Here is a 26855-nt window from a genome sequence, read left to right as displayed (position 1 = left end):
CAACGTGGTACAGAGACAGCTGATGAGCTTTCCACAGAGGCAGCCTGGGTTGGCTTGGCTGGTGTTGGATTGGGGTGAAGGAAATCCTGCTGGCTCTTCCAGAGCCCTGTGTCTGCACTCTGCCATCTGAGGGCATTAGTCAACTCGAGTGCAACATTGGGCTTCCCGGACCTTCAAAGTCCAGCCTTTTTGTTTTGCTAACAAGCCTGTGGAAAACCTGAAGAGCTGAGAAATGGCAGGGCTGGTTCGTTCTTGCTCACTGCTGCCCACATCCTGTCCTGGCTGGCGGTGCTGAGCCCTGTGAGAGGGTCTTCTCTGCCTTCCTAGGGATCCTGGTTAACGGGGCACTGCACGGCCACGTAGAGTGTGTCAGTGTTGGTGTACGTACACCTGTGCTTGCACTCACAATTGCATTTACAGGATTTTCAAAAGCGTTGAGATGCGCACATCCTTCCAGTTTCCTGGGGTCACTTAGGTGGGGTGGGTTTTGTTTGTTCTACGATGTCCCCCTTTGGGTACACAGAGACTTGAGAGTGGTGAAGTTTGACTTAAACATCGTCTGCATAGATTTTGGATGGAGATGCCACTTTAAAAGGCTGGCTTATAGATTCGCAGCAATAAAGGTAGTTATATTTTGACACAAAAGAGTATCTGGGAATCCATTGCAAAGGAAATGTGTTGTTCGAGGACACAATGTCTCTTTCACTTTGTGTATCTTTTTCTATTGGTGTGTGCTTCAAACAAATGCACTTGTAGATGTGCTGCAGTTCAGAGATTCAAGATGTTTCATGGATATGCAGGCGTAAAACAAAACCAAAAAGAAACCATCAACCCTCTCAGGAGTTGCCTCAAAGTGGGAGTCAAGAGGGACCTCTCTGTCCCCTTCTGATGCAAAAATACTTCAATTAACTGGCATATCTTCGTAATGTGGATTTGTCTGACGTTGTCCAAAGATTCTGTGTAAAGCAATGAATGGAAAATGAGCATCCCTGTAGGCTGCTGCATCATCTCTGTCAGGTGTCATGTTGTGATAGTATTTTTTCATCTAATGAATCATCAAATATGATTTGGTGTAAATTGCAAATGTATATTAGAAATGCTCTTCAAGTAATGGAAGTGTTTCATAACATAGTGTACAAAGAGGCTAACAATAAATGGAAACTACTTATAATAACTTGCATTGCATTGAGGAGGTCCTGGTTCTTTTGAGATGTCAGCAAGAAAGGCACCCAACACTTAAAGCTCATTAACTAAGTTATCCAATAAAAGATGGAAATTATAGTGTGAGTGATAGCAATCTTGCATCCCTCCTGATGCTGGGACCCCACCTGCTGTGGCATTGGACAAGTCCCTGGTGGCTCATGGCATGCTGTGTCGTTCCCATCCATGCTGAGTGCCACCAGCCTTTCTGTTCACCTGGTACTTCTGTAGGGTCTTGATCATAATACATGTTCATCAATCACTAATAACAGTCAAGTTTGGAAGGTGGAGTTAGCTTTGAAAAGTCCTTTGGATATTATGCTCCACTACCTCATACAAATAAAATTATAGTTCTTGTACAGGTGCACATAATATTTCAAGGACAAGATGATGCTCTTTACACATACTTACAATTGAGTATACATTGTATGTATACACATTGATTATCTATGCATTCATTATGGTTACACAGATTAATTATACTATTGTGTAGAGCAGTCACATGGTATCTGTGATATGGAGGCATACACTAGTTATGACTACTCTGCCATGGCTGGTTGGTATCACAGGCTACCCAGAGCGCACCTGCATGCGCGAGAAGGAAGCAAGCGTGTGGATCACTAACTCCTACAGTCTTCCAGCTGCACCGCTGCAAAATTGAAGGATGAATAGAAACTTGTGAATTGTGATGTACGGCTTTTGGCAAAATACCAGCTGTGTTAGACTCATTTGCCCAGTGAAGCCAGTGTAGTTCAGGTAATACAAAGAGGTCTTGTAATGAGTTGTTAATGTTGTAGAGGTAAACCTTTTTTTTTTTTTTTTTAAATAATAATAATAAAAAGGTCTCCAAAATGAAGCAATCTGTTAGTGTTTCTGGAGACCTTATAGAAGTGGGTAGGTGATACTCGGTTTCCAGAATCTCTGATGCCTGCCTGCACTCATTCTGTTATAGGTTTCATTCACTCATACTCTCACATGCACATACTTTCAAGAACCAAGACATGTACATGTGCACAAGTAGACATGTCAGGATCACTTGTGTGACGGGACACGGTACTCAGCATGTGTGTTGTTCTTATTGATTGATAATGACAAACTAGTTTTTGACTGTATTTGTTAGGAGCGGATGGTGGTTTTGATATTGTGCCTCGTCTTGTTTCATTCCTCCGTGAAAATCTTGAATTTCACAGTTCTCTTTTTTCTTGTCTTTTATGACTCCAGTCCTGTTCTTTATTATCTTGACACCTTACCATTATGTCAGTTTGTTCTTCCTTTTCTTATACTTGAAACCACATATATGGCACTCTGCAGCAAATAAATGCTAACTTTCCCTTTAACCCCTCTTCTGCTGTTTCTTATGGTGTGCATGTGAGCACACGTGCACACATACACAAGTATTTCTTTTTGTACTCCATTCGTACCAATCTTAACGCTTCTGTTTTAAATCTCTTCAGAAGAGCAGGAGATCGTTCACCTTAATCATTTGTGGAAGGCATTGATATTTGCATTCTGATGTTGCAACTGTGCAAATGGCCATCTGACTTATGCTGGAATACATTCCTTTACAGTTTGCTAAGTATCAAATTCAGAGATGTGTGAAAGGTTTGTTTTTTTTTTTTTTTCCTCCTTTCTGGAAAAGAAAAGGAAAGCTCTGGCATCCGGTGCCACGGCAGACTTAGTTTGCTAGCTAAGCGTTCCCTCGCTGGCTGCTGACTGGGGCGTTCTCCTGTCTGCGCTGCTGATCCTCTGCTCTGTGGGAGCACAGGCGTCGCTCCTGCGGACAGGCGTCGCTCCTGCGGACAGGCGTCAAGGGAGGAAAGACGGCTTTCCGTTCTATGAAAACTACTCTTCTGAGAAGGAAAACTTTAAAGGGAGAATTCCGGTGGTGCTCGTGAGGTAGTTTGAAAGCCTCTCTGAAAATAGGACTGCCTCTGAAAGAACTGAGACTGACAGGTTTTGCTGATTTTCAGAAGTTAGTTGTTTAAACTGTTTGCAATTTGCTTGCAATTTCCACATAAACAAGTAAAAATACTCAGGAGCCAGAATAGAGTATATCATACAGAAATAAATACCCAGGGGTAAAATCTGGGCTCCACTGAGGCCAATGAAAGCTCTGGTTCCTTTCTCAGTAGAACTAGATAAGTCATGGATGCTTGATTTGCATATGCTTATGGAATTATTTTACAGTCTGGAAGACAGGTCACCCTGAGACAAAGTTGCTGACAAAGCAAAAGCATATTATCCTCTTAAACTTGTTATCCTTTGCAAATTGCTTACTGGGAGACAACTTACTTCACAAATGGGAATTTTCATCATCAGGCAGTATTATGTATTTAACACTGTGTCAGAGAACAAGGCTGAGAACTACTTAAGATTTTGGCTGAGGCAAGATGGGCCCATCCTATAAACGTGCCTGCAACCCTGGATGCTGCCGGCTGATTCCTGATCTCACTGGTTTGCGTGCGGTTCTCAAATCCCATCCTTCCTGCAGCCGCCTTCCTCTGCGTTCATGCAGTAAAGAGGTGGTAGGCACAGCTGAGTCCTTAGGCCAAAGCACCCGGACAGCTATGCCTGGACAAATGGTTTAGATTGCAGATTTCTTGCTTATAAAGCAAAATCTTGGTTGGACTGTTGCCTTTTGCTTACGTTGGGGTGACACATGGGAGCCTGATCAGTCTGGAGCCCTGCTGCACTAAGACAAGTAGGAATACAAATGCACAGCATGGGGCATGGTCTGCCTTCTTCAATTTATCATCGGGTTGGCTTTTAGGCACCACACATTTGGTGTGAATGCAGTAGTACTTGGGGGAGTGCCAGGCCATCTACCTTCTCCCACAACCTCTGATGTCAGACAAGTCCCTCTCCTCATTAGTAGACCTGGTCAGCAGTGTACACCAAACTCTTTTTTGTCACTGTATTTACTTTGGTTGAATGAATAAGCAGGTTTTTTTGTTGCATATTTTGGGGGGTTTTGGTTGTTTTTTCCTTTTTATCCTATACAAAATGAATTAAAGCTCCCTAAGGATTACAGTGGGGGCAATTTATGGCAATCCCATTCTTTGAGTCTCACACTTTTTTTTTTTATTAAGTAGGCAAGCTGTTGTTGCTGTAATATGATTATCAGTACCACCATATGCCTTAAAATCTCACTTGCTCTGGAGGCATAAGATTATCCAGCACTTGCAGTAAGCACCCAGCTGCAATAGCATTGTGTGAAACAGCTGTGTGCGCTGCACTGATCAATGCTAATGGAAGCATAAAGTTCCCCATGGTAAATCTGTGGCTGGCAGCACTCTAATTAAACCTTCCTTTGAAAATAAATGAGAGGTCTATAATTTTGGCCTCTTGTTCTGAAGGGCATGCTTTTATTCAGAGATTTTTTCCAACTTATATTTTTAGGAGGTTTTATAAATGCCTGAAGTAGCAGAAATGTCTGCATCATCTTTCTCCTTTTAAGCCTTTGATTTAGAAATTCTTTGTCGAAAAGCTAGTGTGTGTGCGTGCATGCGTACATGCACATCCCCCAAACTGAAATACCCCAGCTCTAGGAACTGGAATGTGGAGTTCTTTCCTTGCACTCCACTGCCCAAGCTACTTGTGCTAAGCCTGACTCTGGTTGCCACATGCTGACATTAAGTATGTCATGTATGGTCACAAGGAGAGAGTCTATTCTTATTAATTGCTTCTGGAGTAGTCAGAACTGCTGTGCTAACAATCACATAAAGAACTGCAGAGAATAGGAATATAAGTGGCAGACAAATTAAGACTTTAATAAGCATGAGTACTTTAGTGGGGTATACAAGAAACATGTATTCTGTAAGTACAGCTGTTGATGAGATTTCAGCAGTTTGGAACTGCTGCCCTGACTGCTATAGAATAAGCTACACCTTGCCCAGTCACTATGACTTTGGCTTAGACTGAGCCCCTCTCTCAGGGACTGATTTTTATGACTGCTACAATAAAACTGAGAGTGCTGGTCTTGCAAATAAGTAAAAAAAAAAAAAAGTCCGTTTGTGCTTGAAATCAGCTCTCCTGGTGTTGACATTTCCTGTCTCTGTATGCTCTATTTAAATAATCAGATTTGTTTATGTTGTGGTTTAGCCCCAGCCAGCAGCTAAGTACCACCTGGCTGCTGGCTTGCTCGCTCACTCCTCCCACCGCTCCCCCATGGGATGGGGAGGAGAACCAGAAGAAAAAAGTAAAACTTGGGGATTGGGATAAGGACAGTTTACTGGGATAGCAAAGGAATTGGAAAATAACAACAGTACTTACAGAAGAATATACAAAGTGGGTGACACACAATGCAATTTGCTCACTGCTAGGAACCTGATGCCCAGCTTTGCCAGCTCTACTATATAAACTGAGCATGATGTCATGGTATTGAATATCTTTGGCTAGTTTGGGTCAGCTTTCCTGGCTCTGTCCCCTCCCAGCTTCTTGTGAAAATTAACTCTATCCTAGCCAAAAACCAGGACAGTTTATTACAGTAAAACCACAATAGTCTTGCTTTTGGTCATCTTAATTTTTAGACTGGTATTAAATATATCTAAGAAAATGACCAACCATGACTCAAGCTCTTTCAACTGTATGGTCCATGAGAAGTGTAGTGCGTACCAGTCCTCCCAGCATATGAAATTGCTCCCTTAATCATAACATCATTTAGTTTGGAAGGGGTTCCTGAAGATGATCTTGTCCATCCCCTGCATGAAGCTCGAAGTTAGGTGTTGCTTAGGATCTTGTCCCAAACAGGTTTTGAAAGTCTCCAAGGGTGGAGATTACCTGACCAGTCTGGGAACTCATTTTAGTGCTGTGCCACTCTCAGGGTGAATTTCCCTTTGTCTTGTGAGAATTTCCTCAGTTTCAGGTTGTGATTGTTGCCTCCTGTCCTTTCCCTGTGCACCTCTGAGAAGGGTCTGACTCTGTCTTCACTATCCCCCTTAAGGCAACAGAAGAATGCAAGTAGGTCTCCCTTTCCTTAACCTGTTCTACTTGTGCTGAACAAATGCAGTTTTCCCAGCTTCTCCTTGTATGACATGTGCTCCAGATCCCCAAACATCTTAGCCTTTGACTTACCTTAATCCAGGCAGTAAAGCATGTACTTCAGCATGAAAAGTCTGTAGAGTTAGGTCTGCTCCTTCTACTCCCATGTGTTGTTTTACATTTAACAACATGCTTTTAATTTACTATTTGATCACTCAGGGCTGCAAGAGCCTTCTGCAACTCTTCAGTCAGCTTTGGCTCTTACTTCCTTGAATAGCGTGCTACTGGATGGCTCCCTAGCATGAACCAGGCGTGGATCTCCTGAGAAGCCCATATGAATGCAGTTAGCTCTGCAGGTCTGTGCTTGGGTCATACTGCAGGCAGGATAATAAAGAACTAGTCACAGCCAGTTTGGTATTTTCCATCGCAGAGATGGAGCTGTTATGCTCAGCCTGTTGGGGAGAGGGGAAAGGTATCAAAAGAGATGCTTCTTTTTGAGTGACATGTAACCCCCCTCTTTTCTCCCATTCCATTTACAAAAACTGTAGAAACCAGTCCCCTGAGAGGTTCATGAAAAGGTTCAAAGAGGATTGCAAATTGTTCAAAAAAAAAAAAAGCATTTATGAGGATGGGGATGTTAGTGTTTACCTCTGCACGTGCTGTATATAGTCAGGTCTCTTCTTCCGCTGCATTTGGGGACCCCATCTAGCTGGTGACTCGTTGAGATAGGCAAGCCATAAGGGCATATTTTGACAAAGTTTGCGAAGTATGAAGAAGCGTAGAGCGAGTCTTTATGCTTTTCTCTAAATGTCAATTCAAGGATTAGATACTGCTGCTTTGATTATCTGAGACTTTACTGTGGGTCCAAAAAATACCTTAAAGGAGATAGGGTTTTTTTCCCTCTCTGTGAAAATGTGCAGAGGGGAAATGCCCATTTTGGCTTTGAATTTCTTTTGTTTGTATGACAAAGAGAAGTATTCTGAGCGTAGACAACTTCTGCCCGAGGGTGACGTTTTACAGTGCCTTAAAGACAAGATTGTACCTGTATTACTTGTTTACTTATTCAAGAAGAGGAGTTTCTTGTTCTTAGAGAAGAAAATCCTTCATTTTGCTGTTTGGCAAAAATACTACCACTTCCTATATATTCAGGATATTTAGTTTTAGGTCTCTGCTTTTTTTTTTTTTTTTTTTTTTTAATTGAAAGAAAATAGTGCAAGACATTAAAAGAAGAGGACTTAAATAAAATTGATGTTTTATTGCTTCCAGGATGTATGTAAACACAGTTGAGTGTTTTGCAGCAGATTATAATTTCCTGCTAAATTTGAGACCAAATCTCAGAATCCCTCCTAAAGTGAGGCCCAGCTAGTTTAAAACTTTCAGGTGATTCAGTAAGCATGTAACCTACAGGTGTGTAGGTAGTTCTGAAGGTTAGCATAAACCTAGTATTATGACAATGACATTACAATTTTCTACTCATCACTTTTTATACACGTTGAGGCATACTCCTTATGTCACCGAAATCCGGGAATAAACCTAATAACACCAATGTAGTCTTAAAAGGCAGGCATTCTTTATTGCAGCGCTGGATGCACGGGGGATAGCCCAACCAACGTGCATGCCAGGTGATCACCAACACACAGGTTATGTAGGATCAAAACATACATATTCATCGTTTTTCTCAGAAAGGGCAGTCCTATGATAATCATTTCTTGGAATCCATTTCCATATTCTCCTCCCCGTTACGCATTCTCAGTGATTTGAGTCGGTCGTCCTCAAGGGTCTCTGGTGGTCGTCAGTGGTCTTGCACCTGTGTCCGCTGGATGACCTCCTTCATGCAGGCATGCGCAGTATCCTTGCTGTGGATGCACCTGGCCATAACAACTTACTTCATAAGATTAATATCTCCAAACCTATTGTTCAGTTAGGTAGGGACTGTACATGGAACATAGCAGCACTGTACCTTGCCATGGTCAGTTAGCTTCATTACCTATTACCTTGGTTACAAACGAATTATCTCAACCTGATTCTATAGTTTCTGTTTCATGGCCCCTATCCCACGGTTACACTTAGACCACTCCTAAAATGCACTGTAAATGTGCTTTCACTATGGAATGTAAGTTTATATATGAGGAGCTAATGTGAAATAACTAGAATATCGTGGCAGACCAACAACTCCTAAAGAATGGGATTTTGGCACACATTCTTTGCAGCTTTATTCAAGCAAGTGCAGGAGGAGGAATTGTAATTATCTCTGCCATTTCATACTTAGAAAAACAGAAAAAAACCAGTCAGAAAACAAACAAAAAAACCCCATTAAGTTTTAGTTTAACATGGGATTTTGCTGTTTATTGCAAAGGTAATAGAGCTTCCATGGAAGGTATGTTCCATCTCAGACTTCAGACACGTTTAAAATAAATCAATCAATCCTTGACAGTCTTCCATGTTTGTTCTGGTAATGCTTCTGTTGGTTTTAACTGGAATTTTGTAATAGCTGGAGCTTGGCCTGATAATAGTATGAACCCATGTAAACACCAATATAGACATTGGTACAAATTTTTAAGCCACCCTATGGTGGCTTAAAACAATAATACGTGAATTCTTTTGTTTATAGAAATTTAATTATTGTCGATATTCATTTTGAACAAAGCTACTTTAAAATTACCAGCATGAACCTAATTAGTTGTGTCGTAGATAAGTGGTCCTCTTTGTTACAAGCTTCCCCTTTCTTGTGTTTTCTGTGCCTGGAGGCAATGCTCAGGACAGGGAATTTAAATCCTCATCTAGACTGCTGTTAAAGGCAATTAAATAGAAATTCTTGTTCATTCCCCCTTTAACTGGAATCATTCTTATTCATTCCCCCTTTTACTGGATTACTGATGAACAATGGAGGTTAGGATTCAATGTTTATTTTCATGGTAGTGATTTCTCCTTCTTGTCTATAAATATTTCCTAACCATCACATTTAGGAATATTTTTGTTCCTTATTTCTAAAACAGCATGGTTGCCTAAGGCCTCACACCGTGGCATATTGATTGAAATCAGCACAATATGTACTGGGACTGCAGAAGCACGGCCCTCTCTGTAGCTGAGTTGAATGTAAATGCTCATTTCCCCCAGTATTTTCTAAAGGCTTTTTTGATCAACATCTCATTTATGAATTTCTACAGGCCTGTACACACTGGAGGGATCTATTGAGAACAAACAGAAGACATCCACATTGTGCATGCTTTTATCCAAAGCTTCCTTGGGGAAAAGACTATGAATTGTTTACATTTGTCCTACTGTTCTGCATCTGTAAACAGTCTCAGTATTACTTATGTCTTCCATGTATCTAATCTCCTCAGTATTTCTGGCATAGATAAAACCTCTAGCATGTTGGTTTGCAAGGCTTTTTTGCAAGTTAAATCTCTCATACATATATTAACATACATGACTCTCCCATTACACCAGCATTTGCATTATTGTTGAATTGAGTTGATTAAATAAGCTGGTATTTGGAAATAAAATTAAATACTTTTTGCCTTTAGGAGGTAATAAAATAGCTTCTTCAGGTAACATTTATGGATTTACCATAGTTACCTATACCCATAGGTGCTCATAACTATAATATATTGTACCTCAGATCATGAATGGGTGCATCAGCAGTCCTTTTCACTGCGTGGCAGATACTGTCCTCTACATTTTTTCAAATGGGAAGTTGAGGAACAGTTTTCTTAAGGTCATATTAAGTGTTTGTAGCAAAGCATGAATTGAAAACAACTGTCCTTTAAAGTTTAATTTTCACCTTTTTCAGAAAGCCAACCGATCTCATGAGAACAAATAAGGAAACCCCAATTTGTCACCTTGCTTCAAATCAAGTACAAAACGTTTATTGTTTTGGTGTTGTTTTTTTTTTTTTCTCTCCAAGATGGGGCTTATGAAGTAAATGGCATGTTGTGACACTAAAAAAACCAAACCCAAACCAAACAAAACCCCAAACACACCCACACAAACACCCCCCCCACCACCCCCCCAGTGAAACACACATACAAAAATCCTATTTGTGTTGTGTGGCATAGAGCATAAAACTGATCATCTTGAGTCTGGAAGTTATGAAATGACCAATGCTTAGACAGTTGCTTGGTTACAACTGGATTTTGGTGGGTTATTTCATATTCCTTTTGACCAGGAGACTAGTTAAGTCTAGGAACCTTGTTTGCTTTTCTGAGCTGAAAGAAGAATTAGTGAAGGGATCAAGCATCTTTCTGTCTTCCGCCTCTCTGTAGAAGAGTTCAGCATCCTGCTTTCTTGAACACAGGCAGAATCAGACAAATGGGATACTTCTGTAGCTGTAAAACAACAAGCTGTTTTCAGCTAACCTGTCAACCCACAAGTTCATGGTCTAGTTTTCCTGCCTATATGGCCATGCTGATTCTGGCTGTGTTCTCAATCTGGTCTTGAGTTTTCAATCTGCTTCCCTGCACAGGCTGTCCATCTCACAGGCACTATCCACACAATGCCTATTAATTTTTTTCTTCTGTCATCATTAAGCATGCATCTGTCTGTGTTTTCACTGCAATATGCCTATTACTTACATCCGAAGACTTTCATCACTTCAGTGTTGGATTCCGAAAGGAAGCCTATTGACCTCTCTCAACGTCTTAAATGAACATCAGGAGGTCATGTCAACTACATAAACATTTAATCTAAATTATGAATAAATTTTAGAGGCATAAAACTTTTGCACTTTTTAAGAAAACAGAACCCATCAGTCATCTCTGCAAGGGCACTGTTTGCACTGCAGCGCTGCTGAGAAATACAAGTTGGGTTTTGACTCAGTGCTACCTACTGTGTTCTTCAATAATAAAACACAGTCCTTGTCCAAGACCCGGGACAATCCGTGCACCCAAAGTGTGAGGGAGCAGGGGATGACAGCCAGCCGAGGGATCAGAACCAAGCAGTGAGCACACACCTGTGAGACAGCCCACGGAGAGAGAGACTCCCAGTGAGGCTGAACACTGGCTTGGATTTACTAACAAACTGCTACGTGCAGGTTGATTTCAGCAGCGTTCAGGTGAGCAGAGTGTAAAATACTGGAGGTCAGTTAAGGAAAATAGCATGTCTAAATGGAGCCACATCACATCGTATGGGGGGATCAGGTTTGTACCAGCTGATTTTGAGGGAAGGAGTACTATAGCCTGCTCAGCCACTTGCCCCCCTGCTCAGCCTTGCCTAGAGGGGATTTCCTTACAAACCTAAGCCTGCCACTGATTGCTCCTTACCAGCGAAACGTCAGAGAACCCTGAGCTTTGGTTAATTAATTGTGAAGAAAGGAGGAAAAAAAAAAAGTAAGCTTAATTTAAAAACAAAAAACCCAAACAAACAAAAAACCAAAACAAAATCCAAAAAACCAAAATTACTTTTTGGGAGAGACACAGAATTGCAAGTGGCTAAGGGAATATTAAGTAGTAAGTGGGCATTCAAGTTGTGCCACAAAATAAGCCCTGTCCCTGACGTTAACCCCAGTTAGGCATCTCTAGCAACAATTTCCATCTGTGGTGCCGTACTGACATTTGCCCAGGAAATGTGCTACCCTCTTGGATAACCCCAAACTACTTTTCCCCCTGCTTTTGTGTTAGGAATGTGGAGGTAACTAATACATAATACATTCCAAGTTTGCAGCCGAAATAGGTAATCATTTGAATAAGTTCAATGCTGTTGCATTATGCATCAGAAAACCCACATTAAGTGTCAAAGCCATAAAGGTAGGCTGCCTGCTCATCCTGATAGCAGTCAGGTCATGTTGTATTGCTTATTAATCACCACAGTCTGGAAGAGTGAGTTTCTATGCAAATACTTCAGAATTCCTGCCCCAGGAGGTGGCTGGTAAAAATAAAACTGAAACGTAGAAATAGCATCCTTCATTACCTACTTATGTTTTTAGCTGATCTTTTTGCATATGTGCTGCTTTCTGCACCTAAATTAGACATCTAACTTCTCTTTTTTTCCTTTCTTTTTTACAGACATCATTTCATGTCACTCACTGCAACTAGCTTTCTGTTGCTGCTTATATTTGTCATATATTCTTACATATGTTTGGAACAGTCATATTTTTCTATTGCTCTTTTACAAATCTGTGCCCGTTTTATTCACTGCGTTATTTCTCTCATGCTAGTTTGCTTCTGACACTGGAATTTCTATCTGAGGTTTATTTAGAGTTCAATAGCAAATTTTCTTTTCCTCAGAAGTTACACTTTTCTCCATGATCAGACTGACCTCTTGCCTGTGTTTACCCACTGTTGCCCTCCTTTATCATGCACTCAAACAAATATTGATCATTATTTTATCATTCTCAAAATTCAAATTGACACCCCTAAAACGTCATGATACTGTTATATATTGAGGTCTGAGAATTGTTTATACAATTGTGTTTAATTGCATCTTGTTACTCAGCTTTTATGACCAACTTATAAAAGAAGTATCTCCTAACTCAGTCAACAGCATCATTTCAAGCACATCTTGAGAGAAGTGATGGGAATAGTATAAGGTGAAATTCAGACTGCTTGGTGTTAGGACAGCGTTTGTAGCTGACTTCACCTATTGTGCCTATACTGGGATGGGGGTTTCTCAAGGGAATAGAAGCCATAAAGGGCTGTACGGCCCCCTCTGAGTCTCAATTTGAATTTGGAAGATGATGTGCTTTGTCAGAAAAGCTCTGCAATGTGATTGCTGAAACTAAGAGCCACCAAGGGACCAGTAGTGATTTCTAAGTGGTTTTAATGAGTAGTTACACCAAGCAAGGCAGCACTGTACTGAAAATAACTGCGGTAATTAACTAATATGTCTGCAAGATACAGTACAACACCAATCCAAAATACTACCACAGAAACAGTGCGAGTTGGGCACCGTTCCCACAGTTACAACCACAGATCTTTGCTTCTGTAGTTACTTCTTCATGGTTCGCTCAGAGAACTCTGTTGCCTGCGTTGATGTTCTTGTCCCAGTCTAGTTAAAAAGATAATGGAAGAGCCTGGCCCTGCTTTTGCCGTCCTGGCATCACCTGAAATTTGGTTTAGGGGGAAGCCAGTGTGGTACTAATATAGGTGACAAATTACTTTTGGACAAGAACAGCATCTCTCCAGGAGCTAAACTATATACCTTCACTATAAATATCTGACCAAAATATTGGTATCTTCTTCAATGATGAGCATAGGGAACACTTGCTCTGTGTTTGTGTGGTACTTCTTCCTCTCCCTTGGTGTCACGTGGTATCAAAGGAAAGCTATTTCCCCAGCCAGGCTTCCATAGCAGGCTGGTATTTTCCCATATACAATACTATAAGTTCAGCAAACCAGTTTGTGTCTGGCACTTGACCCAAACACAGGTGAACTTTCTTTAGCCTGCAGTCCAGGTTGCCATCTTCTCGTGTTTTGACCTTCATCTGCTGTTTCTTCCTTCCATACCTGATGCCAATGCCACCTGCATCCAGCTCACACATATAAATGCCTCTTGTTCATGCCAAATGCACCTACGGTTTGTATCTCATCCACTGCTGACCCTCACCAGCGTGGATTTCCCAGCTCCTGGGGACCTTCTGACTCCTTCCTGTCCCACACGTTCAGGAGGTAATTATGAAGGCTGAAGTGGGCTGTTCGAGCTCTCCCAGGCTCCAGCCTGTTCGTGCTACTGTCCGTGTGAGGTGGTGTGAGGCGTGTTGTCACATCCAGGCCTGGAAACTGGCGGTTGTTGGAAGATGGTTGTGCCTTTTATAAAATTAGTTGAGCTGAAATTTTTTCAGGTGGCTAACTTTTCCCACGAGGGGGATGGCTTCAGTGAAATAAGTGTGCACAGTTAATTGCAATATCTATATCATAGCAAGGTTTTAAGGCTTTATAAATAAGTAAATATTTTAGGCAAATTACTAAAATATAAAATCTAAATAAAACAAATATATGGCTACCAGCTGAAAAATCTAGAAGTATGGCTTAATTTAAAAGTGATCAGTCTCGTGGAAGGCCTTAAGTGGGTATGTCTGGAAAATTTAAACTTTTTGGTGTTCTATACAGACCATGAAATACAGAAGCAGGGCTACTTGCTTGCTTTTTAATTAAAAGACATCTTGTGTTTCTCTCCTTGTCGCATGGATCTGCATCATTTCCATTAATATGGAAAGAGAACTGTGCTTCATTTCTTTCCTTCCTCTGATTTTTAACGTATTGGTAGCAGTTTAAGAAAGAAATTCAGTAGTATGATATACAGTGATGTTCAAATTTGGTTTAATGGGAAGAAAGGTTTAAATTATTTTTTCTGACATTTTCTGTAGTCATAAGTACAAAAAAACATTAAGTATGCAGTAATCTTCTGTTATGCTATGCATCCTCCCCAAAATCTGTATTCACGGTGATTCTTAAACATCACATGTGCTAAAATGCATCTTGAAAGTACATTTGAGGAAAACATAGTGTGCACGTGGAAGGCCATCATCGCCGTGTCCTGTGCTTACCCACAGCGCTTTCACTATAGTTCTCTGGCAGAGAGGGCTCCAGGTCCCCTTTCTTCATGAGCTTCTCTAGCCCTGTCGGTCCTACCTGCTGTTCTGCTGTGTTTTGATTTTCCCCCTGGGTATGTGGCCTTTACATTTGTCTTGTAGGGTTTTTATTGGACTAGTGCTTTTTGCTCAGTCTCAAATTAGGAACAGTGAGCTATTGAATGTAAGTACATAAAATAAAATACAATTTATTAGCAGCGTTCCTGAAACAGCCTTCATAGATTCACAGATACAGTGACTGATTCAGTGGTTAACAGTTTCATTAAATTGAATTTCTTGTTATTTGGGAAATCCTATTTGGCAAGTTGCTGATGCTTGCTATTTCAGTAACTTGCAGTCTTTTGAGAAGACGGCTGGGTTAGTACATTATTGAATATTTTTAGAATCCTTTAATGCTGAGTTCACAGGATTCTCTAAGTGAAGTAGACTTAAAAGCTAAAAAGTTTTTGAACAGGGTTTTGCTTTGAAGTTTCTACGGGGCTGCTTCAGTTCTAGTGCCAATAAAACTTAGAAGGTGTTTTGAAAGGCTATAAATAGCAGCAGTAAAACAATGGATTTCGTTTGGCAAGTAGTTCTTATTGATGGGAAGGCAAAGGAGGCCACTACTTACAGTTGGTACAAATGTATATTCTGCTTGGTGGTTTCATAGGACTGGGTAGAAATTAGGCTTTTGGGGAGAATTTCCCACTGAAAGAACATATGTTATCATGAATTATATCTCTCTCTCTCCTATATTGGGGGGAAGAAATTAAAAATCATGGTCTTTCAAACACACTCTCTTTGAATTAAGATATATGAAAGAGCTTTTGCCTATGTTAGGCTAAATATTCTTAACATTAGAGGCCTTCTTTTGGCTTTTTCCAGAATTAGGCCATGTAATTTTCACCCAAATGTCTGTTTTTAAAGATAATACAAACAAAACAGGCTTTGCTTTTATTTTACTTTATATAATATTTTATTACTATTTTTATTTTTTACTTGTATATTATTTTGTGTTATTGCATTATTTTTTATGTTGTTATATTATTGCATGTTTTTCCCCTCTGTCTTTCATAGCTAAATATCTCCATCACTACTTCTGTTGTGGCTTGTACTTTGCTTTCTTCTAGGCTGCTTCAGAGCTGTCCAAAATAACGTCAGAAACTGTCACCGAGAAACACTGTCTTATTAAACTGATCATTCTAAGCCGGTAACAAGAGGAGGATCACTGAACATTACCTATATATTTAGAAACTTCTTGAATACTTAAATATTGTTTCTTTTCAGCAGAAGCAGAAAACACTGAGTACAAATGAAACGAAGGGGCTGTCAAACTCTGTGTTTAGCTTACCGGCAGTGTAGATGGCCACTGCTTGATACTCAGCTCATTTACCTTTCTTTCAAGTTATGGGAAGCTCTGTTTCCATACCATGTAATCAGCTCCTCTCATAAAAGAATGTTGCAAATGGAAAGGAATTTAGAAAGATTTGTCAACTGTTTATGCTCTTTGAAACAAACCAAACCACACGTTTATTTTGCAGAACTAGAGAAGAAAGGAAGGGACGAATTATGAGCTGGCCTCATGCAGGAGAGTTAAACACTGGCACTAATTAATGGCTAGTTAGCAGAGCACCATCTTGATCTCAGTGGAGGTCGCCTGGATAGGGGCCATAAATCCATACTGCAAATGAGAACAGCTTCAAGATGCTTCATTTCAGCTAAATGAGATGGTGGCCCTCAGCTGCTAGGAAGCTGCAAGGCAGTATTTATTAGGTCAGAGTTTGGGACTCACAGATTTATTTCATTCCCGCTGGCTATGCAGCTGCTCATTATTGTTGATAATTTTTCTAGGGCTTCAGTAGTTTTATACTGTGCGCTGTTTTCCTCTTGCAGGCTTTTGGACAGTCCTTCTCGATTCACCGCAAAGTGGCTGAAGATGGTGAAACACGCGAAGAGACTCTCCTCCAGGAGTCTGCATCAAAAGAAGCTTATTACCTCGGGAAGATTTTGGAGATGCAGAACGAGCTGAAGCAGAGCAGGGCAGTGGTCACCAACGTTCAGGCAGAGAATGAGAGACTCACTGCTATTGTCCAAGACTTGAAAGAGGTAAATGGGGGTGTGCAGGGACGAAGGGGCTGAATTTTCTTGGAGTATCATGGATGGCATGGCTCTGAGTTATGAAAATACTACAAGAAGTAAAAATGCTCACCTACCAGTCTGTCATCATCCCAGAAACCACCTGGCCTGAGGGGGCTGCGATTTGGAAAGGAAAAAATGTAACTTTTTTTTAAAAATTATTTTTAAACAACAAAACCCCTACAAATATAATAAAACTCAATTCAGGAAGCTATAATTTCCCAAGTACTCTTAGTATTTTGTGTTGTATTTTATAACACCTATATATAAGTGAATTTTATATAAACATGTTTTCTGCACACTTCTGATATTTGTGCAACTCCTCTTTTTCTCAACACTCACATAATTTCTCAGGTATTCTGGATTGGCTAGGATTAGATTAAGCTTTCACCAGATTTATTCTCCTGTAAAGCAAAATTAAAATGCATGATCATGGTTAGAAAATGAGCAACAGTAAGGAAGCCAAACGTAGTAGTTATTGGCCACGTGTGACACAGTGTTTATTGATCAATTTCAGTGGACAAATTAGTAATATTTAATAATTTGACTTTTTTCCTTGATATCTGGAAGTTTAGAGGGAAGTTATTTTTACTTACTATTGCTTCCACATCCCAGTTAGCAGAGAACTGATCTAATTTTACTAATTTATTCCTTCCATATCGATGGTTAGTTTGCACAATCCACGTAGAAAAACTCAACGCAAGGCCATACAGGAAAGGAAGGTGACTCTGTTTCCTTCAGCTTTACTAGTGAACTGGCCCTTGCTGAAGTTCTCATATGCTCCCCAAGATGCGTGTGTCCCACCACTCTGTCCAGCACTAATTGAGTTGAAATGGAATGTAAGGGATACTGAGTATCAAGTTCTCATCACCTGTCCTGGGTTCCTTGTAGATTTGTGACTGTTGGTTTGGACGTGCCTTTTTTTGCCTGCAAGGAATTGACATTTATCAAAATCTTGCCTCTTTGGCTTGTGCACTCCTGTGAGCCACTGTGCAGCACTGCTGATCTGTTGGTTGCTCTCTGGTCTCCTTGGTTGGGTGCAGGCTGGTTTTGCAGTCTGGGCATTTGAGAAGTCGCACATGAGTCTGCTGTGGTCTTGATGGCCAGTTCCTCGAGGTGCCTCCGATGCACGCTTTTCTTTTATCCTTCTGCCGTTTCTTCTGGTGCTTTCACACGCACATTCATACCTCATTCATAGCGGTCCCGCTGTTTCTCATACAAACCCCTACAGATTCAGTTTTCTAAGCAGAGCAACTACACGCAGGGGAAAGCAGCACCTGGAAGTAACCCCACATCTTTCCTGCTTTCCCCAGGAATGTTTGTCCTACGGGCTCTCCCTGCTGCCCAGCTGCCAGAAGAGATCTTTCCTAGGTGATTCTGGATAATGCTTCTTTCATGTGAATGCAGCAAAGTGACAAAGATTATCATGTTTTCTATAGCCGAGAGGAATGGCATCCTCTTAACCTACAGAAACCCCTGGGACAGGGTCTCCTGGGGACTGGGTCCTTTAATCCCATTGTACCTTCTTATTTAATGGTTACACTGGACATGCCTATAATACAAGTAAGGTTTCAGGAAAAAGTAAATATATGCTATTTTTTCACAAGATCCAAATAAAATATATGATTGTAATTGCTGTTGCGGTGGTTAACAAAAAAGAAAAAAAAATAAAAATCAAGTTTATATTTACTCATCCTAAAATCACATCCTAAAAGCTTCTCCAGCAGCAGGCCACCAGCTGCTGACACCCCTACCCAGCCACTTGGTTAAAGATTACAGGCAAGCAGAATCCTAATGGCCTGGGATTCAGTCAGGGATGAACCACCAAGCCAGAGGATACATGTTCGTCTATGTACTCAATTGCTTCCTCTGGGGTCTCCTTGGGATTCCTTCAAATGCAAATCTCCCTTCCATTTTCTATCAGGATTATTGATCTGTAAGTTATTCAGGAGGCAATTTCAGTACCTGTCCTCCTTAGAATACTGATTGTCCTCATTTCTTTGGAGATAATAGTAACCCCTAGTGTGAGACCAGCTGCAATTATTCCCTGTTCTAATGCTAAATAGAGACAAGCCCTAGTAGTTAATTCAAGTGCAAGAAAAGAATTTACTTGAATAAAAATAAGGCTGATAAACTGCTTCTTATTATTAAGATGATGTTGGACCCTGCGTATAAAGTCCTTGACTATGTTGAACTTTTATTTCGTGGAACTACAATCACCGTATTTAAACATTAATGGGATTAGTGCAGTCAGTTCATTCCCAAGCTGACACCAGACACTATTATGATTAATTATTTGAATATAATAAGAGATAGAGGGTGATTGACACCTACCTCGGGCTCTTAGTGATCCTGTCACACTGAATTACACTGGTATTTCACCTTGTGCTCAAAGGAGTCTCACCCTTATACCCGGCTCAGTATACCTTGGTCCAAACATATAAATCCTAACGCTGCGATGTCCAAGTGCCTGCAGAAGTGAGATGCCCTTCTACTGTAAGAGTTCATGAACTTGGTCTGCTTGGTTCTGGGTACTGCTGATAGGAAGAGGCAGACTTAGCTCACTCCAAATTTTGACAACCATTAAGGTGAAAAACCTCATTTTTTTTTAATGAAATGTCTGGTATATTTTGGGGAACAGACAGTCATTAGAAGCTGCCACATGTAAGTTGCTACAATGAGAAAGTAATTTGTTTCTTTAACTAGTATATTTGAAAATTTAATTAGAGAAAAGGAAGAAAAAAGGATGGTCTTTATGTGAGCAGCAGTACTGAGTGATGTAAAGATAGATTCTGAATGTAAGTTACTTGGCTGTATCCTCTCTCTTCCGGTCCCTGTTTCATCCCCCTCTTCCCCCGGAGAGAATATGCTTTATAGTTGTTTTTTAAACCTTACTAAGACGTCTTATAAACTAAATCAAAAAATAATTACTCCTTTCACCTTCAGACTTAATATAAAAGGTTTGAAAAACTGCCGTGTGGTTCTGGAAATAGCACACTTGCACAGATGACAGAAATTTATGGTACTTTATCCATGCCTTCAGTCCCTTATGATACTGAAGACTGATAGCTAGGTTTTCAAAACGTGACCCCTGTTATTGGTACCACATCCCTAAATAACACAGGCGGTGCTTCTCCATTTTCTGGTCTGTCATGGGAGTTCTCTTCCGAATACGTTCCGCTTTCTGAATTTGCACAGAAATCCATAATCACATGAATGTGTATGAGCATTTTGTGAACCATCAGAATACACTCCCATGAATGCTGATGGCTTTAAGGAATCTTGGGAATTCCATAACCCCAGAGTTTAAAAATTCATGCCTTTTTGCAAGTATCTGCCTGCCAGTCACAGCTGATGCCTGCAGGGCAGCTTGACCTTGATCCCTCTTGCTATAAAAGGGAGTGTATCAGGCTCAGGTCTCCAGAGATTATGCATCTCCGTCTGGGAAAGCAAACAAACTGATTTCAATGCTCACCACTAGAAAAAAAAAACATATTTTTTGAAGAACCTGAGCATTGCTTCACCCTGATGGTGAAGGATGACCAGGAATCTCTGTACACAGATGGCTTTATAGATTCATGTTAAAATGATCAAAAGAGTAAAACACCAGCAGCATTATTTTTGATGTAATAAAAATCTCTAGAGTTTTTGATAGGAATATTAACTATCACCTAAGTAAATACACATTTTAGAAAGTAGGGTAGCCCTTTTCATTCCTTTCTCCCACCAAGACCTCAGACAGGGGATGTAGAGGGTTATTTGGAGATTCTTAAAACTGCTGTAATGTGAACCAAAAAATACGCTGATATTAAAACTAATGCCAGAGATATTGTTTAGCAGTCAGAGACTGGATTTACAAAATCTCTGTTATGCATCACGCAGTTTATGGTAGACGGCCTCTACTTTTTTAAAATCATATTTTAAAAATACAATTTTTCATAATTTTCTAATTCTCTGGTGTTTATTTTTTCCTATTTAAAAACACTCTGTTTACTTATAGCGGGAGATGAGTGACTGGTTCTTTCATTTGGGCCACTGGAAAGTCTTTCCTTATGGTAACCATAAGCACTTTATAGATGGATAAAGATTATTAAATCTCTACTTTGGAGCTGGGCATCTGACTCACAAAAGATGGCAACTGGAGGGGAAAGAGCATGAAGCAAAGAGGGAAAGCAAGTGAAACAGTAGAAAATGGAGATGAAAATGATGGTACAGTTTGAGTTTTGTAGGTGTTATTAGACTGGGATTAGGAGTTGTGTGATGAGTTGTGTTGTGGGTAGATGTCTTTTGTGTCCGAAGAGGCTGGCAGGTATGGGTCAGCTCTTTCTTCCTGACAAGATTAGTGAAAAGGAGGAGGAATAACAAAGCAAGCCAGGAAGCAAAGGGTTAAAAATATAGTCTGTGCTACTAAATGTCACTGCAGCAGCTGCTGGGGTTGCAGAAAGAAATTGGCACCTGGGTACCTGCAGTCCGGGAGATAACAGATGAACAGGGAGGGTTATGTGATGGCAATGTTAATGGGCTGTGGCAACAGCAGCACGCACCTGGGCTTCCGGAGGGCAAAAGCAGGGATGAGGGCACTGGAAAAGTGGGTGAGGAGAAAAATACCAATTGGTGAGGCATTACGTGCTGAAACCAGGTGAAAAAAAAATCTAGGATGAATTGTGCAGCCCTGCTGCCCTTGAAATCAATGGCTAAGCTTTTATTTACTTCAGCAGTACAAAGATCTTGTACTTCACGCTAATCAGGAAATGTACAGGTGTGATAGCCTGGACTTTTTTTGAGGGGAACTTATGTATGATGCAAGTGTGTGAGCTTTACTGCTACCTATGGCTATTTCAGAAATGTAACCTTATGCTAAGTGGCCACATCTGCATTCTGAAAAATAGATGATAAATGGAAAAAAAATTACAAGCGTTGTGTTCAAGTTGACTTTTATCTAAAAAAAAAAATAATTAAGAACTGGTATTTCTATATTAAATATATCTTAAAATTTTTCCTAACTGGCTATTTCCTATTTAGAAATTATAATTTCTCAGTGTGAAGAGTTAGGGTTTTTTCTCATTTTTGACAATTAAGAGTAAAGCCTAAAAACTTTAAATGTGAACTATATCTAGTTAATACCCACACCAATTTCAGGTTCTTGTTTTGTTGCTCTAGGGTTAGACTGTAACAAGATTTGGGTACATAGTGCTTCCTGTTTAATGTAGTATGTAGTTAGGTCCAAAACTGAGATCCTTAATGCATTCAATGCATTCAATGCATCTGCTCCTACAGGCATTAGGTGCCTACGTTTCCGCCTGTAAAATCTTCTGCCCGTGTCAAGGCGTGTTTCCAGACGCATTCAGGAACACCTCTGGCTCGGGCTGAGGTTTATTACTACACTGTTGCTGGATGTTGAGCATTGCTGTAGGTACAACTGGGATCCTCCAAGGAGACATTTCGCTAGCTGACCTCATCACCTAGTGACGTCCTTCTACTCTCTGGTTCTGTGACTGTGGCAAGATTTGGGGCTCACATTTCTTCTCTGCCTGAGGGATTACGAATCCACTTCTCCCTCTGAAGAAAGTGCCCTAGCAGTCAGTTGGCAGGCTCTTCATTCCCTCCGATGAAGCTGTTCCACTTTGTTGGGGGATAGCCAGTATTTTGTGGGTCAGGGAGAGTGAGACTGAGCAAGCTCATAAGAATGACTGTAGCCTAAAGGCTAAGCCACTCAGCTGGGAATAAGGAACTAGTTCTAGTCCCTATTTCAATTAATGTTTAATAAGAAATACTTAAATATTAATTGGGGCAGAGACCAGGACCCCAGTCTCTCCTCTGTGAGGTGCTAGCCCTCAGCAAAGGCTGTCTCCACCCCTCAGAGGGTGGTCTTTCGCCCAGGTCTTCCATGTTTGTGGCTAGTGATTTAACTACTGAGCTCTTGGAGGGAGGTAGCTCCAGGTTATCAAGTGAGGTAACTTTCTCCAACTCTGCATTGAAGAAAGATGGAAAAGATGAGTCTGGGAGAGGAACCACTACTATGAACCATGTGCTGCGGGAAGCACCTTTTGGCAGCCTGGCCGTAGTGACAAAGCTCTCTTAGAGAGTAGTGAACTCTCTTCAGTGTTATTAATTTGCTTTCCCTCATAGTTATCTAATTTTCTTCATGCATAGAACAGGGAACCTGTGACTGTGCTTTGACGATTATCCTAGACAGTGAAGTGATTTAAGTGACTGTGACAATGCATGCAGCATCCTTCCCTGATCTTGCCTGCTCCCTCGTGATGTTGTCCTGTGCTTCCCAGCGGACACATCCACAGACTTATCCCACTCAATCTACTGAAGAATAGAAGTTTCTCTTGGCATTGGCAATGATTAAATAAAGCCTTCTTACTAACATTATGCTGGTACTTGCAGAAATGGCTTCATTTCTAGAGGAAGAAACAGTATGGAAATATGGTGAAGTATTCAGTGTGACCATTGCTAATGGTGTCTTCATCTTAACGTACCTTCATGCAAGCACTGCTTTTTGAAAAGAAGCTGTAGGAATGTGATGCCAGAGCAGCCCATGGAGATGACTGTGGGGGTCAGAGCTGCCTGAGAAACAAAGTGCAGCCAAGGCATGATAGACAGATGGCAGGAGAGTGCTCTCATCACAATTTAGGGTAGCATTAGCATAGTACCTCTAAATGTCTATATTCCTTTGTTTTGGAAGTTTCCTTCAACTGGCTAGAACCATCTCTGAATTAGGCTTAGAATATACATACGTTACTTTGCCCACTGGCAGGTGTTTTCCTTTTCTCCCTCCTGTTTTTTAGAAAAGCCTGCTGAAGGGAGATTTTCCAGCTTGCTGGTGCCCAGCCACCCTCACAAATTTTTCTCCCTCCTTTGCTGACAGTGCTGATGTTTTTTGTCTTCAGAGGTGGAAAAGTTTGCTTAAAAATTTGTTGTTTCCTTCTGCTTTCAGGAAAAATTTTCAGATCACCCTTAATCCTAATTATTGTATAATAGTATAATGTTCTGAAACACAGGAAATTTTATTAAGTGTTGCTGACCTGCTTCAAATCAAACTCCAGCGTGCACTTGTGTCTTATCTGGACCTCTTTAAAAGCATGTGAACAGTTTCTGTAAGCAGTTAGGTGTTAATACTTTTCCTGTGAAGGCACTTCCTTGCCTGCACTCTACGTAGGCTGGAGAGAGCTGCAGGACCTCTGGGGGTGTTAGGCTGAGCAGGGCGGACAGTGACCCTCTTCTGGCTCCGAATTCCTGTCCTCTTGACACGATCTCTGGAAAATCAGCAGTGCATGTTTGTAAGTGAAGGCCACCAGTGGGCCATCATTGGACTGACCGCAAGTGGTGCCCTTCACGGTCACTGCAGGCCATTCCTTGAACCCTTGTTCTGTTTTTTCTGACACACGCACGTTTCCATTCACACTGTGTTCATATCAGTCTCACTATTTCTTTTACAAGCGCCTACATCTGCTCACTTCAGGCTGATGTGGACCAAAGTGTAATCCCTGTAAAAGAGGTCCACTGCAGAGTTTCTCCTAGCAGGCAGCGAAGGTAGCGTGCAGATGGGTTTGGTGACTATTGTCACCACGGGCTGCCATGGGAAAAAATAGCAGCAGACCACGCTGAAGTGTAAAGCCTGTCTTTGCAGCATGAGGCAGCCTGGAAGGTACAAAACTGTGGAGGTTGTGATCAATGGTTGTTTGACAAAACCTTTTTACTAATTTTCACGTAGTTTTTTCAGTGGTTTTCTGAGGGCGTTATTTTGTAGAGTTAGATGCTGATGCTTGTTAAATGATTTTCTCTGCCCTGTGCATTTACTTTCCCTGTTCACAGAGCTTCTGAGAAGAAGCAAAATGGCTTTCTTTATGCCTTGGAGATAGAAAAATGAAGCGAGCTATGACTTGTAATCCTACCAAATCTCTCCTCATGTTGTGAAAGGGCTAGATATACTAGCAGCCTGATACCATCTGTCAAAGAGCAAGCTTTGAGTATAGGCAGCAAAACCTGTCTTGTGTAGACTGCTTCTGAGTGCCCTTGTTAACAGATAAAGGTTTAATTATATATCTGCCATTCAATTTCATCTACTACTGAGTTACCACCAAACACTTTCTTGTGGTTCTTGTTTCACGCACTGGCCAACAAACCACTCAGTCCTGCAGGTGAAACCAAAGGTGGCCGTGGTAAGATTCACCCTTTAATTTCCTGAAATATGGTTTATAATCCTATAATTGCTCATAAAATTGCTCATACTCCTCATAACCACCAACTGTAATAGAATAGGAAGGTCAACCAGTGCAGAAATACATTTTGTCATGGCACTGTTTTCTCAGGGTAATCTTCAGCTCCTTGTTCTGCTGTTCTTGCCTTTGAATATACCTGCAAGCTACCAAAAGCAGCTTTGGTTGGTTGTGTTTCCTGTTAATGAGCCTGGAACAATGACTTAGGATGCAAACTTGTGATCCAACACATGCATGACACCGTTTTCTTTGGCAAGGTTCAGGCATTTAGCTCTGCTGAGTCAAACAATGGACAGTAGGGAGGTCAAAAAAAGGCCAGGAGGGATAATGGAGCATAACCGAGGGACTGTTGCATAAATACAGAGCGCCTTATTATAGAGACTCAAATTCTCAGCTCCTTCTTTGAGAAAGGGTCCTTTGCGGGGCCTCAAATAGAAAATGAAAGAGGGTGTACTTTCAGCTGCGCTCCGTAATCTCTAGACAGTAATTAATCAAATCGGGATCTGGCAGTGCTCGTTCTTACATAAGACCTGTGAAATAATGACCCCTTATTTGTGCTGAAGTGACATTTGAAAGCCCTTTATGTACCCCCCTGTACAAGGTATTCTGTGCCGAGAGGACAGCTGTGGAGGCCAGAGGTGTACCTGGCTTTAAAGAGGGGTGAGACAGATTTCATGGAGGACGGGGCCATCAGTGCTGCTTATACCTGAAGATCCAGACCCAGCACCCAGCTCAGGAAGTTCCTCAACCCCCAGATACAGGGTGCTGGGAGGGGACACCGGGGAAGGCATCATCATGTAACGTCCCCGTTCCTTGGGTGTTACCTGCTTGTGAGTGGCTGCTGCCAGAGGCAAAGTATTGGACTAGCAGCTCTCTGAACGGAGAAAATGTTAGTCTTGTACAGCCTCTAATTTTTAAAAATTAATAACTTTGCTGACTTGTTTTTGTTTCTAGATGAGGAAGCCCTCATAAGAACTGCTTGTGCTGACTCACTCTTTTCAGTATTAATTTGCTGGTTAAGAATAACTTGGGCTTTTGTCTATTCAAGTGGCGTGGAGTAAGACTGTTTTTGGCAGTGCTGGGATTAGCTGTGTTGCCAATTTTTAAAGAATCCTTGCAATGTGATCTGGACTCTCAGGAGCAAGAGCCCAGGAACTGTGCTGACTTGTACCTTGTGACTTCATTCATTTGCCTGGGATTAAGCGGGAGGGGAAGAATACCCTGGGTGCCAGAATTTCTGAAGCTCGAGTACAAAAGCTTAAGCACTCTTCCAGCTAAAGGAAAGACATAACAAGGAGAAATTTTTGCTGAAAGTCCTCACTGCCTGAGTGCATAAGCAAATAGAGCATAAGTTTCAGTAATATGTGCCACTGATAAAGAATGTTAACCAAAGAATGAAAGTAAGTTTGTTGTCCCTGTTCCAATTAATTGCCTTTGATTTTTTTTTAAATATCCTGAGTAGCTTCTAATTTAAAAAAGAAAAAAAAAAAAAAAGAGTTAAAGCTTCTCTGAGAGACTGATACTGTTCTTCCCAGTCATTCTGTATTAGGATGTGCCTGGCAATTGTTGAATGTTTTATGCCTTCAGGACTTGTTGGGGTTACAGAACAGTAATCTTGATATATTCCCAGTTGTCAGTACACAAGCGGTGCAGTTGTATTTCTCTTCTCCTGGGAGTCCCCATGTGCGTTGTAGCTCTGCCTTACTTTACCTTCTGTTGTTGACTTCCTCCTCTTCTCGGCACATGGATACATCCTGCTTTCCTAACCTGCTTCCTCCTAAACTTTTGACATTGCTCATGATTAA

At 41.0% G+C, this 26855-nt stretch overlaps 1 protein-coding gene across 5 annotated transcripts in view; it reads left to right on the top strand.

Moving 5' to 3' along the window:
- Window positions 1–26855, top strand: part of BICD1 (BICD cargo adaptor 1) — a 185999-nt gene that overhangs the window by 79544 nt on the left and 79600 nt on the right. For all 5 annotated transcript variants that reach the window (XM_054842780.1, XM_054842818.1, XM_054842789.1 and 2 more), the window contains exon 2: window positions 16580–16792. In XM_054842780.1, the coding sequence (XP_054698755.1) occupies window positions 16580–16792 (213 nt within the window). The remainder of the gene's footprint in view (window positions 1–16579; window positions 16793–26855) is intronic.

The sequence above is a fragment of the Grus americana genome, chromosome 1, assembly GCF_028858705.1.
Source record: "Grus americana isolate bGruAme1 chromosome 1, bGruAme1.mat, whole genome shotgun sequence".
Lineage (NCBI taxonomy): Eukaryota > Metazoa > Chordata > Aves > Gruiformes > Gruidae > Grus > Grus americana.
The sequence above is the reverse complement of the archived record's forward strand: the minus strand, read 5'-3'. Positions and strand labels throughout refer to the sequence as shown.